Here is a 16,829-nt window from a genome sequence, read left to right on the forward strand (position 1 = left end):
ATTAAAGATCATAATTTCAATTATAAAATACTAGCTAGAAAATAAGTATCCCCCCCCCAACACCCCCCCCAATATGCCAATTGTGTCAGTTCCCCAATTTCTCAGAAGTGGAAACTGTTCCTTTAATTGTACAGTTTCTGGCTTCTTGCTGTGATCCCCATACCTGCATATAAGTCAGCAGAATATTCCTCTGTTATCTTCAGAATCTGTTACGTGTGACCACAGCCAGTTTCATATAACTTCCAGAACTGAAAAATCCACACATCCAACTTTCTGTTAGCTCGATTTGTCCCTCTCACTTGAGAACAAAATAAAATGTCATCTCTGCTTCCCATTTGCCGGTTAGCACATTCCAGGCCCTGGAAAATGCCCTGTGAAAAGAGCAAACCCATCCAGGGGCCCCCTGAAGAGGGAATTGGGGGACCCAGTCTGATTGTGTTCTATGAGTTATTGTTTCCAGTTCCTGCTCTGGCTCAAAAGCAGGGAAGACGACGACCCAGGTCGACACCTGAGTGAAAAGGAATAACACTGTCGTGACAGGTAGAGCAACTGAAGGAGGAGCTAAGTTCCAAAGAGGCCCAAGGGGAGGAGCTGAAAAAGAGAGCGGCTGGTCTGCAGGCTGAGGTCTTTGCCGTAAGATTTACCCTCTGCGTGCCGTGGTCCCGCGGCGGGACCCGCGGCCGGCTCTGGGTGCCCCCCTCTCCCTCTGCGGTCGGCGTTTCTGCCCGGCGCTGCACTAACCAGCCCGCTCTGCTCTTAACCGACTCCTCTTCTCCCGCTGTGTGCAGTCAGCCCTGCGCGCTCCGGAGGGCCTGTCCTTGGTTCTCCATCGTTGCTCTGTCACTGCGTGGATGGCGCTTCAAAGCTTGTTTTTTTTTTTTCCCTCGGCTTCTTTCCTGTCATCAGACACTTGATGTTTGTGGATGGTCTCTTTCTCTTCTTAGGTACAAAGAACGTGCAGATGTTCTAGGTCCATGACCCAGGGTTTGTTTGAATCTCACTTCTTGAGTGAAGTGCTTTACCCGCCTAGGTAGACATCACCTCCTAAGTCCCTGATAGGTGATTTTTGCAACACATTATACTTTTCTGTGGAACAGATGTTAGGAAGTAGTTAGCTTAATTTATAATTATCTAGTAAATTAGTCTCCAAATCTAGTTCCATCTCCTGTCTAGAGAAGTTGGAATTCCACTTCAAACTGTGATAAAATGATTATTAAAAAATGGCTAGCACTCAAGTACTTATTATAAGCATTTTGTAACCTGCTAAGTTAGGTATAGGTAGATACATTATCAACCCACTCTATAGATGAAGAAGCCGAGGGCACACAGGGCTGCTCCGGAGGCTCAGCTATAAGAGGCAGTTTGATTTTTACGCCAGCCCTCTGGTGCCAGGACCTGTGCCAGCAGGGCCTGCACGCCACTGCCCTGAGTTCGTCGGGCACACGTTTATCTCACAAGTGTCAGGGGAAAAACACATCTGAAAATAACGGTGGGATAAGACTGGAATGCAGCATTTAAAAGAACAAAAACAAAACACTTGTACTAATTTGGTGTGTTTGCTATTTATTGACCCCTTTATAGTGTAGACAGAAAAGTGAGATATTTTGTCTAAAAGGGTCCAATTTGGTTTGTGGTAACCATGAATTGTCCAGAGGAAAAGTTGGTCTATAACTTTTTTTTCCCTCAGCTATTATTATTAATATCTTTTTGTGTCAAACAAAAGGCTAAACATTCCATACATTTTTTTCTTGTTTGTTTAATCTGTACACAGTACAGTGGCACAGATTTGGTTTCTCCCTGTCTTACTGATGAGGAAACCAAGGCTTAGAGAGGAAATTATTCTAGAGGACACATTTATCCCTACTTGGGATTGACTGCAAAGCCTTGTACTCTTAACTTTTTTTTTAACTTCTTATCTTATCTTGATGTATAGCCGATGAACACTGTTGCGATAGTTTCAGGTAAACAGCGAGGGGCGCAGTCATAGGTGTCATTATCCTTTCTCCCCCAGATCCTCCTCCCATCCAGGTTGCCACATAACGTTGTATGCTCTTCACTTCAAGGGAAATTTTGTGCTTCCAAACTCCTCTGTTCAGAATATTTTCTTCTCTTTCTCAGTCTTGATGGTCAGTATAGCATTATTTGAGGATTATTTAATAATGCAGATGAGGAGGAAACTGAAATTTTATGTTTATTTTTGATCACATGGTCAGAGGTAGCTGGAAATTTGAGTAATCTGTAAGCCATGGGTTCTTTTTGTGTTGTTACCATTTTTTTTTTTTTTTGTATTGGAATTAAGCCATAGGTTCTTTAGCTGATGAGGTGGGAGCATTCCTTCTGTATATTCATTCATACAACAAGTACGTTTTTCATGCCTTCTGTTTGTTAGGGATGGGATAACACAGTGTGTGTTTTTTTGTCAGTAAAGGGATGTTGTGAAAGATGCCACACCACCAGTACGTGGTGACTCCTGGGCACCTTTCTGTATTCCAGGGTGGAGACAGCTGCTGTTATCTTTCTCTGATGTCAATAGTATCAGCCAGTACTTTGCATTCAGTGAGCTCACAGGAATACTTGTTGAATGAATGAATAATTAGATTTATAAATAGAGATTTCATGCATATGAGGAAAATGCTTGACTTCCTGCTGAAACAGAAGAGCAAATCAGAAATTTATTTTTAGTGCCCCTTAAAAAAGTCCAGTTTTAATTACAGTAAAATTTATTTCATACTTTCTCATGGGCAGTTGTTCTCAAATGCTTTGGCCCTGCTGCTGCTGCTGCTGTTAAGTCGCTTCAGTCATGTCCGACTCTGTGCGACCCCATAGACGGCAGCCCACCAGGCTCCCCCATCCCTGGGATTCTCGAGGCAAGAACACTGGAGTGGGTTGCCATTTCCTTCTCCAATGTGTAAAAGTGAAAGTGAAGTTGCTCAGTCGTGTCCGACTTGTAGTAACCCGATGGACTGCAGCCTACCAGGCTCCTCTGTCCATGGAATTTTCCAGGCAAGAGTGCTGGAGTGGGGTGCCATTGCCTTCTCCGGCTTTAGTCCTAGTGCCTAATATTATTGCAACCAAAATAGTTTAGATACATTCAACTTTTAAAAAAAGTATTTTTTGTTTCCTCAGTGATACTGTGGTTACTGACTTCTTACCAAGTTTATACTTCCAGTAATTTAGTCTGTATTTTAGTGCATGAATGCCTTGCCAGACAGTAGACGTAATGTAAAAGCAGATGTCATTACTGTTAGGTTGGCTTTCATTTAGAATAAAAGACTAAAAATTCTTAGAAACACAGTAGAATGTAAAGGAGATGTTTGAATTGAAATGTTTTCTAGGTCAAGGTGGGACTTCTCTGGTGGTTCAGTGGTTAGACTCTGACTTCCAGTGGACGGAGCACAGGTTCAATATCTGGTCAGGGAGTTGAGATCCCACGTGCCATGCAGCAAAGCCAAAAAAAAAAAAAAAAAGCAAAATTGTTCACCATTCTGTCAGTTAATCAAATCTTTGGACTTTCCTGGTGGCTCGGTATTAAGGAACCTGCCTGCCAGTGCTGTAGACACAGGTTTGATCCCTGGGTCAGGAAGATCCCCTAGAGGAGGAAATGGCAACCCACACTCCAGTATTCTTGCTTGGAGAATCTCATGAACAGAGGAGCCTGGCAGGCTACAGTCCATGGGGTCGCAAGGAGTTGGACAGAAATTAGCAACTAAGCAATAAACATGTCAAGATGAGAAAAATTTGCAGGAGGGGGTGAGTGGCACCTGTTGATTTATGGATTACTCTGTCAGAGTAATTCAACGTCAAATTACACATATAGACTCTTACAGAATGATTTTATGCATTCTTTATTTAGGTTATATACTTTTATCCATTTAGTTGATATGACATGTTGTAGGTGATACAACTTTGTAGGTGGAGTCTTTTTTTTTAGATGAGTATCCCTAACTCCTCAAAATGATATGATTTTTTTTAAAGCATGTTTATAATGCCTTATAACACTAAAAGTGGCTTTTTGAGACAGAGACTTCATGTAAACTTTCATTTCAAAATGAAAAGATAAAAGAACTGCAGTAGCAGCTTTTGAGTTTAAATAGCAGTGCTAGGAAGTTTCTTTTTTCTCTCTGTATTACATCTATACTAATCCTGCTTTATTTACAATTTTAAGTTTATTATGACTTAATAAAATGAAAACTGGTTTAGTCATGATCAGATGCTTACTGTTATCTCATCATCATCTAAGTGAATTGGGATTTTTCATCATCCATTCCTTTTCTAAAGGATTTCAAAAGTTTAGGAGACAATAAATGAAAGCTGGGAATTTTCCTATTAGTTGAGTAAGCTTTGATTTTTTTGGCGGTGGGGGGGTGGCCATCTAAGTTTAGATGATGCAAAAAGATGATTTGTGCCCTGTCCTAAAATTAATGCTGCATATTTTGACCTGGATCTGTCCGAGATCCAGATCCAGAGGTTCTTGGTTTTATTCCTTTTTTCCTTACACTGTTTTATTTTTCTTCTCTAGATTGGTCAGGTGAAGCAGGAGCTGTCCAGAAAGGACACGGAACTACTAGCCCTGCAGACAAAGCTGGAAACCCTCACCAACCAGTTCTCAGACAGCAAGCAGCACATCGAAGTGCTAAAGGAGTCCCTGACGGCCAAGGAGCAGAGGGCTGCCATCCTGCAGACCGAGGTGAAGGCGTGCTGGGCCCCGCAGGTCACCGTTCCTGGGCACCTTGGCGCTTGTGCTACTGTGCGCTTTTTGTTGTGTTGAGATATGGGAGCCATGGATGCTGTTAGGAGGGATTCTATAGCAGTGTGATCAGTTATTGTACTAAACTATAGTCATCTTGTTTCTGTCATTCTTGGATCTAAGAAATTAAAAACCAGTGCAGTTTACATATATTTCTGATAAGTATACTTTAGGACTTCCCAGGAGACTCTGGTAAAGAACCTGCTTGCCAGTGCTGGAAACAGGAGACGCAGGTTTGATCCTTGGGTTGGGAAGCTTCCCTGGATAAGGGAATAGCAGCACACTCTAATATTCTTGCCTGGAGAATTCCAAGGACAGAGAGGAGCCTGGCGGGCTATAGTCCATGGGGTCAGAAACAATCAGACCTGACTAAGCATGCACACATGCAAGTATACTTTAAACTAACATTAAGAAATGAAAAGATAGTTGTAACAGCATTTGTTCTCACCCATGGTAAATCTTGCAGTCGTTAATGACCATGAGCTTGGGCAGCCTGTGTTGGATGATTAAGTGTCCTTAATTTTTGGTACTATGAATAGCTTTAAGTATGCAAACTGCAGAATACAGAAATGTTCAAGATTCATCTTGTTTTGAACTGCAGATTGTTAGATACGTGCCTTCACGTCCTGTTTGAAAATAGGGTTAGCGTTTTTAGAAATCTTAGAAGATGATCTAGGCTCTCAGCCTAGATTTAGCTAAGAACATACTGAATAATTTCATAAAGATGAGAATCTGTCATATTTGCAATGATCTGTTTGGATTTACTGTCTAAAGGAAAATATTTTCTAAAGAGCTCAATGATGTAGAGAATTTAGGTAGGAGTAGGTAAGCAGTTCTGCTTTCAGTTCAGTCCAGTCACTCAGTCATGTCCGACTCTTTGCCACCCCATGGACTGTAGCACTCCAGGCTTCCCTGTCCATCACCAACTCCTGGAGCTCGCTCAAACTCATGTCCATTGAGTCAGTGATGCCATCCAACCATCTTATCCTCTGATGTCCCTTTCTCCTGCTGCCCTCAATCTTTCCCAGCATCAGGGTCTTGTCCAATGAGTCAGTTCTTCACATCAGGTGGCCAAAGTATTGGAGTTTCAGCTTCAGCATCAGTCCTTCCAAGGAATATTCAGGACTGATTTCCTTTAGGATTGACAGGTTTGATCTTCTTACAGTTGTGCTTTACAGAAGAAAAAGCAGTAGTGTGGATTAAGGTTTTCTTTTAAAGAACTGGATAATCGACAGAGGTATAGTTTAATGAGAAAAAGGAACACATAGTAAAAAGAATGCAGAAAAACATCACAGACCCAGAAGTTCAGTATCTTCAAGTGAGGAGGAAGAGAAAAATGACCAAAATATTTCACATATTATTTTTATACTGTGAGATTTTGTTGAAAATGAGCGATTTAGATGGTGTGTTTATAATTTTCCTTATGGCTTACTTATGCCTTTTCTATTTTGATCATGTTTCGTTTAATTATGGCATCAGCTTCCTACCTCAGAAGCACATTTTGGGTATGAATACAGCTCTGGCGTCAGCGTTACCGAGTTTGACCACTGGCCAGCAGGTGCAGACTCTGACCTGTTGCTGAAGTTCATTGTGCCTCGTTTCACATCTCTAAGGTGAAGAGGAGTGCCGGCCTCGTTAGGTTGTTAGCATTAAGCCAGTTTATCCACACCTGGTGCCTGTCACATAGTAAAGTCTTTGTACGTCAGCTGTCGGCATCATCATAGTTCTTAGGATACTGTCAGCTCGTGTATGTAAACTGCTAAAACAGTGAGAGAATGTGGTCACTTTTCATTGGCATAAATTTTATGTGGAAGTTCTGCTGTTTACTATTTTATCAAGCAAAATTAAGGTTTACTCACAGAATTGCAGATGCAGAACTACCTGGAAAATGTAACCTGTAAATGTATTAACTTAGAGCTTTATTAAAGAGTTTTTCACATCAGTACCTGGTTGCATGCAGTTCTACAAAAGAGTCAGAAGAGGGCGCTCTCGCTTTAGAAGTGAGCCTGCTTCTAGGCTTGCTGCTGTGATGGCTTTGGATGGAGGTGGCAGGTGCGTGAACCAGAGTCCCAGGCAGTTGGTTAGTGATGATGCAAACACTTAAAAGCTTGTCACAGTCTAATAGACGACTTCTTCCCCTTGGCAATTCATCCTTCTCTTTGTACCCCTCTCAAATAATGTTCTCATTAACGAGGTCTCACACAGATGGGCTTGTGATTGGCTTCTTGTACCGTGGAGAACAAAGACTGTATTTGTGGTCATTCTTGAATGGTTTTTATATTTGCTTTTAGCCATTGTGGGAATAACTGAGTTTCAGCAATTTACCCCCACAGGTTATCAGGATAACTGCTCGAATATAAGTGTCTCATTCTGAACAATAACAGTAGGAAAGCTAGCTTCCTTTTGAATTGGGGTGATTTTATGAATGTTATATGCCTGTTTATTAGTATTTACTTTTTTTCGTAAATTACTTTGATGACACTTGACAATAGCTTTCTCCTGTTGGATCCCCTAAAAGTCAGTTTGAACCAACTCTTGAAAAGTTCTCATCTATTTCTGTAATTACTAATATTTCTCTTGCTCTTAATTGATCTCATCTTCCTCTCTGAAGCTATCCTGGACTTTCATCTGGCTCTCAAGTCACTAAATTAAGCCAGGATTGAGGTCTTTGGGAGCAGTGTGTATTAATAATATCCGTGGAATTGTTCCTGTTTTGTGAACACCTCTGTTGATCTGTTAACCTCCACAGAGCTGGTCTGGATTTAGTAGCATTGTGGTCAAAAGCCTGGGCTTTGAGGTCAAACCTTGGCTTGAAACACAGTGTCCTGCATTTATTAGTTATGTGGCCTAGGATGAGTTATTTTACCTCTTTCCTCTTCCATTTTTTCATCGGTCCATGAAATTAATAATAATGCCAGCTTCTTAAGGTTGATATAGACATTTAATGTGGCTAGAATAGTTTTTTAATTATGATGCTCTTATCTGAATTTGGAGGCTAATATTAAATATCACTGGGTTAAAGTATTGCCATTGGTTTTTTTTTAGACTATACATTTGCAACCCCCTCCTACCCTTGTACAAATAAACTGTGGAATGACACATCTCTGCCTGTGGTCTTATTGAAGTTTTTCTGAGCTCTTCAGCTTTTCATTGGGATGAGGTGTCAAACGAACTCGCTGAGTTTGTTAAAATAGACTTTTTAAAAGGTCTGCTTGTGTATGGTGTTCTCCTGGCCCAGTGCCCTTCGTTCATCCTTCTTTCTAGGTGGAGACAGTGGGAGATGTGGTGTCAGGAGGTTATGCTATGACCTTGGGCAGGTCACTTAGTGTGGGCTTTGCTTTTTTTGCATTCTTAAAGTTAGGAGTAGTTTATTTAATTTTTTTTTTCATTTATTTTTATTAGTTGGAGGCTAATTACTTCACAATACTGTAGTGGTTTTTGTCATACATTGACATGAATCAGCCATGGATTTACATGTGTTCCCCATCCTGATCCCCCCTCCCACCTCCCTCCCCATCCCATCCCTCTGGGTCTTCCCAGTGCACCAGGCCTGAGCACTTGTCTCATGCATCCCACCTGGGCTGCTGATCTGTTTCACCCTAGATAATATACATGTTTCAATGCTGTTCTCTCAAAACATCCCACCCTTGCCTTCTCCCACAGAGTCCAAAATTCTGTTCTGTACGTCTGTGTCTCTTTTTCTGTTCTGCATATAGGGTTATCGTTACCATCTTTCTAAATTCCATATATATGCGTTAGTACACTGTATAGTAGTTTCTTTAACTTTTAAAAACCTTGCAAAATACTGTCAAATACAGGAAAAATGCAGAAAATAACATAATAGACATAACTCAGATTTAATCTGCATTAATGTTTGACCACTTTTAAAGGTCCTTTAAAAGCAAAGATTCTTAAAAAAAAACAAAAACTCATTCTAAGCGGAATATTCAGTGGAATATCTGATTTAAGCAGAAACTTTTGTTAGAATCTCAGGTTTTTAAAACTGGTTGGGACCAGGAATAAATATATGGGTGCTGTTGTTATGGGGGTGGTGGCTAAAGCCTTAGGAATGAAGTGATTTCTCTAGAGGAAGTTGAAGGGAGTGAGACATAGAGGGAAATGACAGAGGGTCCAGTGAAGGACAGGCTTCCCAGGTGGCGCTAGTGGTTAAAGAACTCACCTATTAATGTAGGACCTGGGTTAACGTAAGAGACCTGGGTTCAGTCCCTGGGTTGGGAAGACCCCCTGGAGAAGGGCATGGCAACCCACTTCAGTACTCTGCCTGGAGAATCCCATGGGCAGAGGAGCCTGGTGGATTACAGTCCATGGGGTTGCAAAGAGTCAGACATGACTGAAGTGACTTATCACTCACCAGTGAAGAACATTGAAAAGGCATGGTCAGAGAGTTGGAACCAGAGTGAGTCCTGTAACTCCAAGAGAGGAATTATAGGAAATACACCATTGTTTCCAAATACTACTGTGCTCTTAGGTAGATCTATTTATTGATATAAAACAGAAGAAGAAAAAAAAAAACAAAACAGAAGAAGGCTAAGATGGGTTGCGTTTATTATTATTGTTTTTTTTTTGGTGGGAAGGGAGTTGAGATTATTAATAGTTTTGTGATCAGAAGTAAAAGACGAGAACAACAGGCTAGCCGTTTTTCTTTTCATGTCCATTGGTAGAGAAAGCCCTGAAGAGGAAAAGCCTCCTACTTTTGTTGAAGTTGGCATAACCTGCTTGCCACAGACCTTGATGCTTGGCAAGCTGGATAGATGCTGTTCCTCCAGCCCAGCGGACATGAATAAACAAGGCATTATTCCCCCTGCCAAGAATGGTGTTAGGGTGATGACTGTGTATCCTGCTAATCTCTGAGGGGTTTCCCTGAATATGCTCTTTTTGTGTGTGTATGTGGTTTGTGAAATACGGACCTCATGCAAAATTACACTATAAATTTGGTTCAAACCAAAAGATCAGTGTAGAATTCAGAGCGATTAATCTAGTAGTAGCAAGGTGGTTTTTGTGGTTATTTTTAATCTTAGATCTCTCGACCAGCACATTTAAATTCTGCATTGCACAAAAAAGCAGACCAAGAAAAAGTGTACACAGGTGACTTGACTTGAAAAGATCATTTAGCGATTAGGGTATATGTGGGTGCGGGTAGTTTGTGCCTAATCTTTGAGATATAAAATATTTTGAATATCAAAACCAGCATTTCCCACTGCAGTAACACCAAAAGTTTATGTGTCTATAACAAGAGTTTTCACTCATTACCTTTTTCAGTCACCAGTTCCTGTGGGTCTCATACCTGACATTCCCTCAGAACAGCACGCAGGCTTTAGTGAGTGGTTAGCACAGGCCCACCACCAGGTCACTTAGCGGAGTCAGGAATCTGATGCAAAAGCGCAGCAGGGCATCTAGGTGCTTTTCGCAAAGAAGCAGCACTCTGAGGTCTCACAGTTACTGTCCTCAGAATTCTGAGGGCTTTCGATAATACTCTATATGTGGTTGACAAGCACATACATGACCACATGCAAGAAGGTTCAGAAGTGTGAGGGTAGAATGAAGAAAACTGGTTAATTTAGAAGTAAAGATTTGTGCAATCAACATGACTGCAAAAAACAAAACAAAACAAAATGATGTGAAGTTGTATTTGAAATGATTGCTCAGGCTGGGAGAGAAATAAAACCACAATGGAGGTGGATAGCAAAAAGGGTGGTGGGTCAGGGGTTATGCTGTGAACAAAGAGTAGGCTCAGCAGGCATAGAAGAAGGGAAAGAGCTGAGTTTCAGAAATAAGATTTTCAGACTTTGAAAGTTCTTAGGTGAAATCTTTGCAGAATATTAGAAAGCTTGCCATGTGTCATTTATTAAACCAGAGGAAAGTTACAGATGAAGGAGTGTTTATTGAGGGGACAGTGGAACTTGTGGTTAAGAATTAATAAATGAGCCCTGAAAAGATGGCTCCCCATCTTTTCCGGCATTGAAGTGGTTGAGAGAAATAGAGATTAGCAGAGTGAAATCTTTTCGTTTATACCTTTTTCCTCTCTAGCATAATTTAAGATAATTTGTAAGTGCATGATGGCTTATCTATAGCAGTGTCAAATGAGACTAGTTTCCTAGGAAAATTTCCTCAGTATCTATTGTGCAGTAAATGCCACTACACACATACAGTATTGCACACACAGTATTGATACTCAAGATACCATATTTTTATATAATGTTAGATTTTTTTTTGCTTTGTTGTTCAGTTGCTAAATCATGTCCGACTCTTAGTCACCCCATGAGCTGCAGCACACCAGGCCTCCCTGCCCCTCACTATCTCCCGGAGTTCACCCAAGTTCATATCCATTGAATCGGTGGTGTCATCCAGCCATCTCATCCTCTGCCACCCTCTTCTCCTTTTGCCTTTAGCCTTGCCCAGGGTCTTTTCCAGCATCAGGGTCTTTTCCAGTGAGTTGGCTGTTCATATCAGGTGGCCAAATTATTGGAGCTTCAGCTTCAGCATCAGTCCTTCCATTGAGTATTCAGGGTTGATTTCCCTTAGGATTGACTGGTTTGATCTCCTTGCTGTCCAAGGGACTCTCAAGAGTCTTCTGTAGCACCACAATTGGAAAACATCAATTCTTGGACGTTCAGCCTTATTTATGGTCTCTCTGTCTTATTTTCTTTGTGTTTTTTTTTTTTTTTTGCTAATACTGGTTATTTGTTTAATTTATTTATAATTGGAGGATAATTGCTTTACAGTGTGGTGTTGGTTTCTGCCATATGTCAACGTGAATCAGCCATAGGTAAACATGTGTCCCCTCCCTCTTGAACCTCCCTCCATATCCTTTTGATATGCTATAGTTTTGATATATTATTGACATTATAGTTATAATACTATTATTTGCGGATGTTTTGGTACCTGGACAGCAAACTTTGGCTGTCTAGTCTGAGGAACTGGTAGTAGAGTTGCTTTGCCTCAGAGATCTCTAAGTGTGTGATAACATTGTCAGCTGCAGGTAGATTGTAGTATCTGATACAGCAAGTGTCATGTTTGATGGCAGTTAGACAGTTTTCTTTGTAATTTTTAAATTTTCTAAAGCAGTGTGGCATCACTTGGGCACTTGTTAGAAATACTGATCCTTGAGCCCCAACCTTGCTGGATTAGAAATTCTGATGGTTTGACCTGGCATTCTTTTCAAATCTTCTGAAGGATTCTAATGCACATAAAATTTGAGAAACATAATAGATCATACCTGCTCATATAGAAGTAGCAAAGCTCGGCCTGTATGTAACAATTCTCTATTCTGTCTGGTTTATTCAGATCTATTTATCTTGATACCATCATAATTTAACTGATGTAAAATTTTTATTTCATTATGAAAGAGCTCACAAAATTTTAGAATTTAATTTCTAAGTAGTCATGTTTATATATAGTGGTACGTAGCCTTTCCCTTCTCCAGAAAGTGAAAGTTGCTCAGTCTTGTCCGCCTCTTTGCAACCCCCATGGACTAGTTCTCCAGGCCAGAATATTGGAGTGGGTAGCTTTTTCCCTTCTCCAGCAGATCTTCCCAACCCAGGAATTGAACTGGGGTCTCCTGCATTGCAGGCAGATTCTTTACCAACTGAGCTATCAGGGAAGCCCCGTTATTTGATTCTAATGTAAGCTTGCTGCAAAAATAGCACTTAGGCAACAGCGCACATCTATGGGGAAGGAATTACATTCCTTTCTTTTCAGTTGTTGTTGTTTAGTCACTAAGTCATGTCTGACTCTTTGCGACCCCCATGGACTGTAGCCCACCAGGCTCCTCTGTCCATGGGGATTCTCCAGGCAAGAATACTGGGGTGGGTTGCCATGCCCTTCTCGGGGATCTTCCCAGCCCAGGGATCGAGTTGGAGTCTCCTGCATTGGCAGGCAGGTTCTTCACCGCGAGCCACCTGGGAAGTCCTTCTTTTCAGTTAATCACTTGTAAAAATCTCCACACTCGTAGGTGGACGCTCTGCGGTTGCGTTTGGAAGAGAAGGAAACCATGCTGAATAAGAAGACAAAGCAAATCCAGGACATGGCTGAAGAGAAGGGGACGCAAGCTGGGGAGATCCATGACCTCAAGGACATGCTGGACGTGAAGGAGCGGAAGGTCAACGTCCTTCAGAAGAAGGTGAGGTGCAGGTGTTCTGGACCCAGGGCCCTCTGCATTGTACCCGCATGCTTCCACGTCTGTCTCATTCCTCTGCTGATGCTTTGCAGGTAGGAATTAAAAACTGTTGTTGAAGGAGGTAGGTTGTTAAAACTGCTCTGCAGATTCGGTTCTTGAAATTTCCAGTTAAACACTGTCTGGTATCTTCAGGCGTGTTCTCCGTGTTACTATTTGTGCACAGTGCCTTGTAAATGGCCCGAGCGTTTGCACTGACGTCCCTCTGCCCCTCCCGGTCTTCTGTCTCGTACGGCAGCTGTGGTGACATGTTAGTGTAGCGCGTGGGCCGGGTGCTTGCTGCTCCATCCTTGGGGTTAAAAGGACTACAGTTTTGAATAGAGACACGTGCTAGTGTCCTGACATGTAATGTGCATGTCTCAAGGAAAAGAAGACTTTCTTTCTTTTTTTACCTTCATCACTCCTGGGAAGAGGCTAACAGTTTATAATCAGTCAGGAAAGTACTGTTGATCATCTGCCCCTCCCACATTTAGCTTCATCAAGGCTGCCTTTGAGGTGACAGAGTAGGCACTGCTGTTTATTGTTCTTCTCCATTGAGGGGATGGATGAGAAGTATTTGATGTTGTCCCCGTTCATTTTTAACCTCTAACGATAGCCAGGAAAGATAACTCACCTTATTAAACTTCAAACTCAGCTTTTCTTTGGTGTACAGAGGACCGTGTTTAGTATTTGTCCTCTATTAGTTTGGTTTTCATCTGCTTTCAAGTAAACATAAAAGTTACATCACTCTAAATAGTTGGCTATGATATATTGTTAGTGGATGCTAATTTGTTGTACGTTTTTGCTAGTTTTAAATTATGAAAGTAATATATGTTCAAGGTAAAAAAAATTCAAGAAGTACAAAAACATTGGAAATGAAATTATTTTTTCTCATTCTTTAGCCCTGTCAGTGCAGCTCCTTAGATGTAACTTGCTGTTAGTTATTGTATACTCTTTTATTAAACATCTGGGCATATATGTAAGCCTGTATGTGTCACACACCTTTTTAAAAAAAGACAATTGGGATCATACTTTTTTATTCGTTTAAAAGTAAACATGTTTGTGTCTTTTTATATATATCTTTTTCTCATTGTTTTTAATGTCTGCATGGCCTTCAGTGTTTTACACCATAATTAACTGATGTCCTATAGCTGTGTCAGTAGATATTTATAGATTTTTTTCCTTATTTACATATTTGTCATGACAGCATAACAGATAGCGACATAAATATACCTCATTCAAGAATGACACTGTATGAATCCAAAAAAAAAAAAACAGGATGCTCAGTTGTTCTGTACAAAGCCTGTGGCTTTTTTACATTCAGATGACTTTCTTCATAGCTTTATCAGACAATTGTTGCCAAACCTCTAAAAATTTCCATTGACCTGGTAGATAGTTAAAAATGTCTACCTTCCTGCTTAATATTTGTTTAAATCTGAGTGCATTTCATAGTTTTCTTTGGGAACCTACATGTTCCTGTCACTTTTACATTTTCTATCACATGGTTTAATTTTTTCCCATGTTGAATTGGCCTCTTCCCTCTTGCATTGCAAAATATGTTTTGTTTGTCTTTTTCTTCTTTGTTTCCTTGGTAGTGTTTGTCTTAGAATTTACACTTCAGACTTAGTAGTCCTTTCCTGTGTCCTCTGAATTTTTGGTCGTGCTCAAAAAGGCCTTATGCCTGCCAAGGTTATTAAGTAACTCACACATGCTTTCTTCCGGATGTTTAAAGTTTCTTTTTTCTTTACATCTAAAAGTTATTTTATAAAATTTATGTATTGGCAGTAATGATTCAGCTTTTTGTTCTTATATGTGGCCAGACAGCCTTCATTATAATGTTTATTAAGTAATCTATCTTTTTTCTTCTGACTTGAGATGCTACAAATAAATTGTCCTATAAATCTGGGCCTATTTCTGTCCTGTTCCATGTATCTGCCTCTCTCTCTGTCCCAGTAGCAAGTTTTATTAATTATTGTACCTTCCTCATGCTTTTAGTGTTCAGTAAGATTGTTCTGCTTTATTCTTTTCCTTTTTTTTGTAGCAATTTCTGACTTTTCTCACTTGTATCTTTCTCCACATGAACTTGAGCATCATTTTGTCAAATCCCTCTCTTCAAAGAATAAGTTAATGACTTAGTCACTGAAATGTGATGTCTCAGAAATCAAGTTAAGGAAATTTCAAGGGGGTGATGATTAGCCTTGTCAGATACTTCCGATGAGTTAAATAAGATGAAAACTGAGAATTTGCCATTGGGTTTAATACTGCAAAGGTTCCTTGTAACCTTGATTACAGCAGTTTCATGGAGTAGGGAAAGTATAATTTGTGTCTAGTTTTCCTAATCTTCATATTATTTTTAGCAATGTATTTAATTTTTATGTCCGAATTTAACACATTTTAAAGTGAAGCAATGTCTGTTGACTACTTTATGTGAAAAATACTTAGTGTATTTATAATCACCCTTCCTGATTTTTGCTGGTAAGCTTTGTTGTCTTTCGCTGTGTCTACAGTACTTTTCATATTTATATTGTGTCTCTTGTTGAGGGGAAAGATCAGTCTTTTCTATCATGGTAATTCACATTGTGTAGCCTTCATTTCTGTGTTTTAGTGAATTTAATGTTTACCTCTAGTTGTTGCACCACAGCCTGCCTTGTTTCCAAGGTTTACATTTCATTTAATTCTTGGTTCCCCAAGAAATCCTTTGAACGCCTTTCCCAGAGTGGTCGTGAGTGCTTGCTTGTTGACCATGCATTATATTATCTTTTTACATTTCATAATTTAGTTATTTGAGAGATACAAAAAGCATAGAGAATAACATAATAAGTAATTATAGTTATTCGACTTGGGAAGTAAAATTTCAAATACAGTCCAAGTTCTTTGGCATAACTTTTCTTGATAGTATTCCCCTCTGTTATCTCCCAGAAATAAATATTTGCTTTGGTGTTTATGCATACACCCATACCTTAGGCCAGGATAATGTGTTTTTGTGCAACTTATGTATGTACTAAGAAAATACATGTAAGAGGATATACACATGGCAAGTAAATATGAACAATTATTTACCCATTTACCTACACTGTCATCAGGGGAATGTAAAGTAAAAGATTAAAAAATCATTTTATACTTATCATTTTAAGCTATGTTGGCAAAAATGGAGAAGTCTGACAGTATCAGGTATTAGTAAATATGACAACTAGATTTCTTTTTCATGCAGTGCTGTTGGGGTTTTAAATTAGATACAGATATTTTGGAAAGCACTTACTAAATGTAAAGGTACCCTGCCATATACGTATACTTTAGATGAACCCCAAGGTATATATAGGAACGCTCATAGTGACCTTGTTTGGGCTGAGGAAAAATATAAAACTGAGGAAACAGTCTCCAGTGCACGCAGACACTCACTGACAGAGCTGAGTGAGCTGTGGCAAGATCACACAGTGGGACGATACTATTCGTTTCAGGGCAGGGAGCATTTGTGGACACAGGAGTCTCCTTGGCTTCTCTCCTTCCTGAGGACATCTGTAGTCACACCGTCACTCTCTGTTCTGTTGGGCTTCTGGGCGCCCAGGCATCCTCAGCCGTCTTCACTCATGCCGACAACACAGCGCCTGGTGCCGCGCTGAGGCGGACGCAGACCAGACAGGCCCCTGCTCGCAGCCTCTCAGAGCTGTGGGGGTCACAGAGGCTGCTGCACGGCCGGCACGCGTGGGCGCGACGCCGAGCATTTCACATTTGACCTTGCGTGACAGGAGTCTGAGAAAGGTCACAGCGGCCGAGAGTCTGAGAGAAGCCACAGCGGCCGAGAGTCTGAGAGAAGCCACAGCGGCCGAGAGTCTGAGAGAAGCCACAGCGGCCGAGTCTTGAAGATGTGTGGTTTGCTCGGCAGATGGGGAAGGGGTGAGATGTCCCAGG

At 40.7% G+C, this 16,829-nt stretch overlaps 1 protein-coding gene across 5 annotated transcripts in view; it reads left to right on the forward strand.

Annotated features, from left to right (window-relative positions):
• ERC1 (ELKS/RAB6-interacting/CAST family member 1) overlaps positions 1 to 16,829 on the forward strand; it is a 274,453-nt gene that overhangs the window by 79,040 nt on the left and 178,584 nt on the right. For 3 of the 5 annotated variants that reach the window (XM_065943059.1, XM_065943065.1, XM_065943074.1), the window contains exons 6-8: positions 541 to 633; positions 4,520 to 4,687; positions 12,720 to 12,887. In XM_065943059.1, coding sequence (XP_065799131.1) covers positions 541 to 633; positions 4,520 to 4,687; positions 12,720 to 12,887 — 429 coding nt within the window. The remainder of the gene's footprint in view (positions 1 to 540; positions 634 to 4,519; positions 4,688 to 12,719; positions 12,888 to 16,829) is intronic. The other 2 variants (XM_065943083.1, XM_065943090.1) reach the window with 2 other exon arrangements.

Source organism: Muntiacus reevesi, chromosome 1 (genome assembly GCF_963930625.1).
Source record: "Muntiacus reevesi chromosome 1, mMunRee1.1, whole genome shotgun sequence".
NCBI classification, from domain to species: Eukaryota; Metazoa; Chordata; class Mammalia; order Artiodactyla; family Cervidae; genus Muntiacus; species Muntiacus reevesi.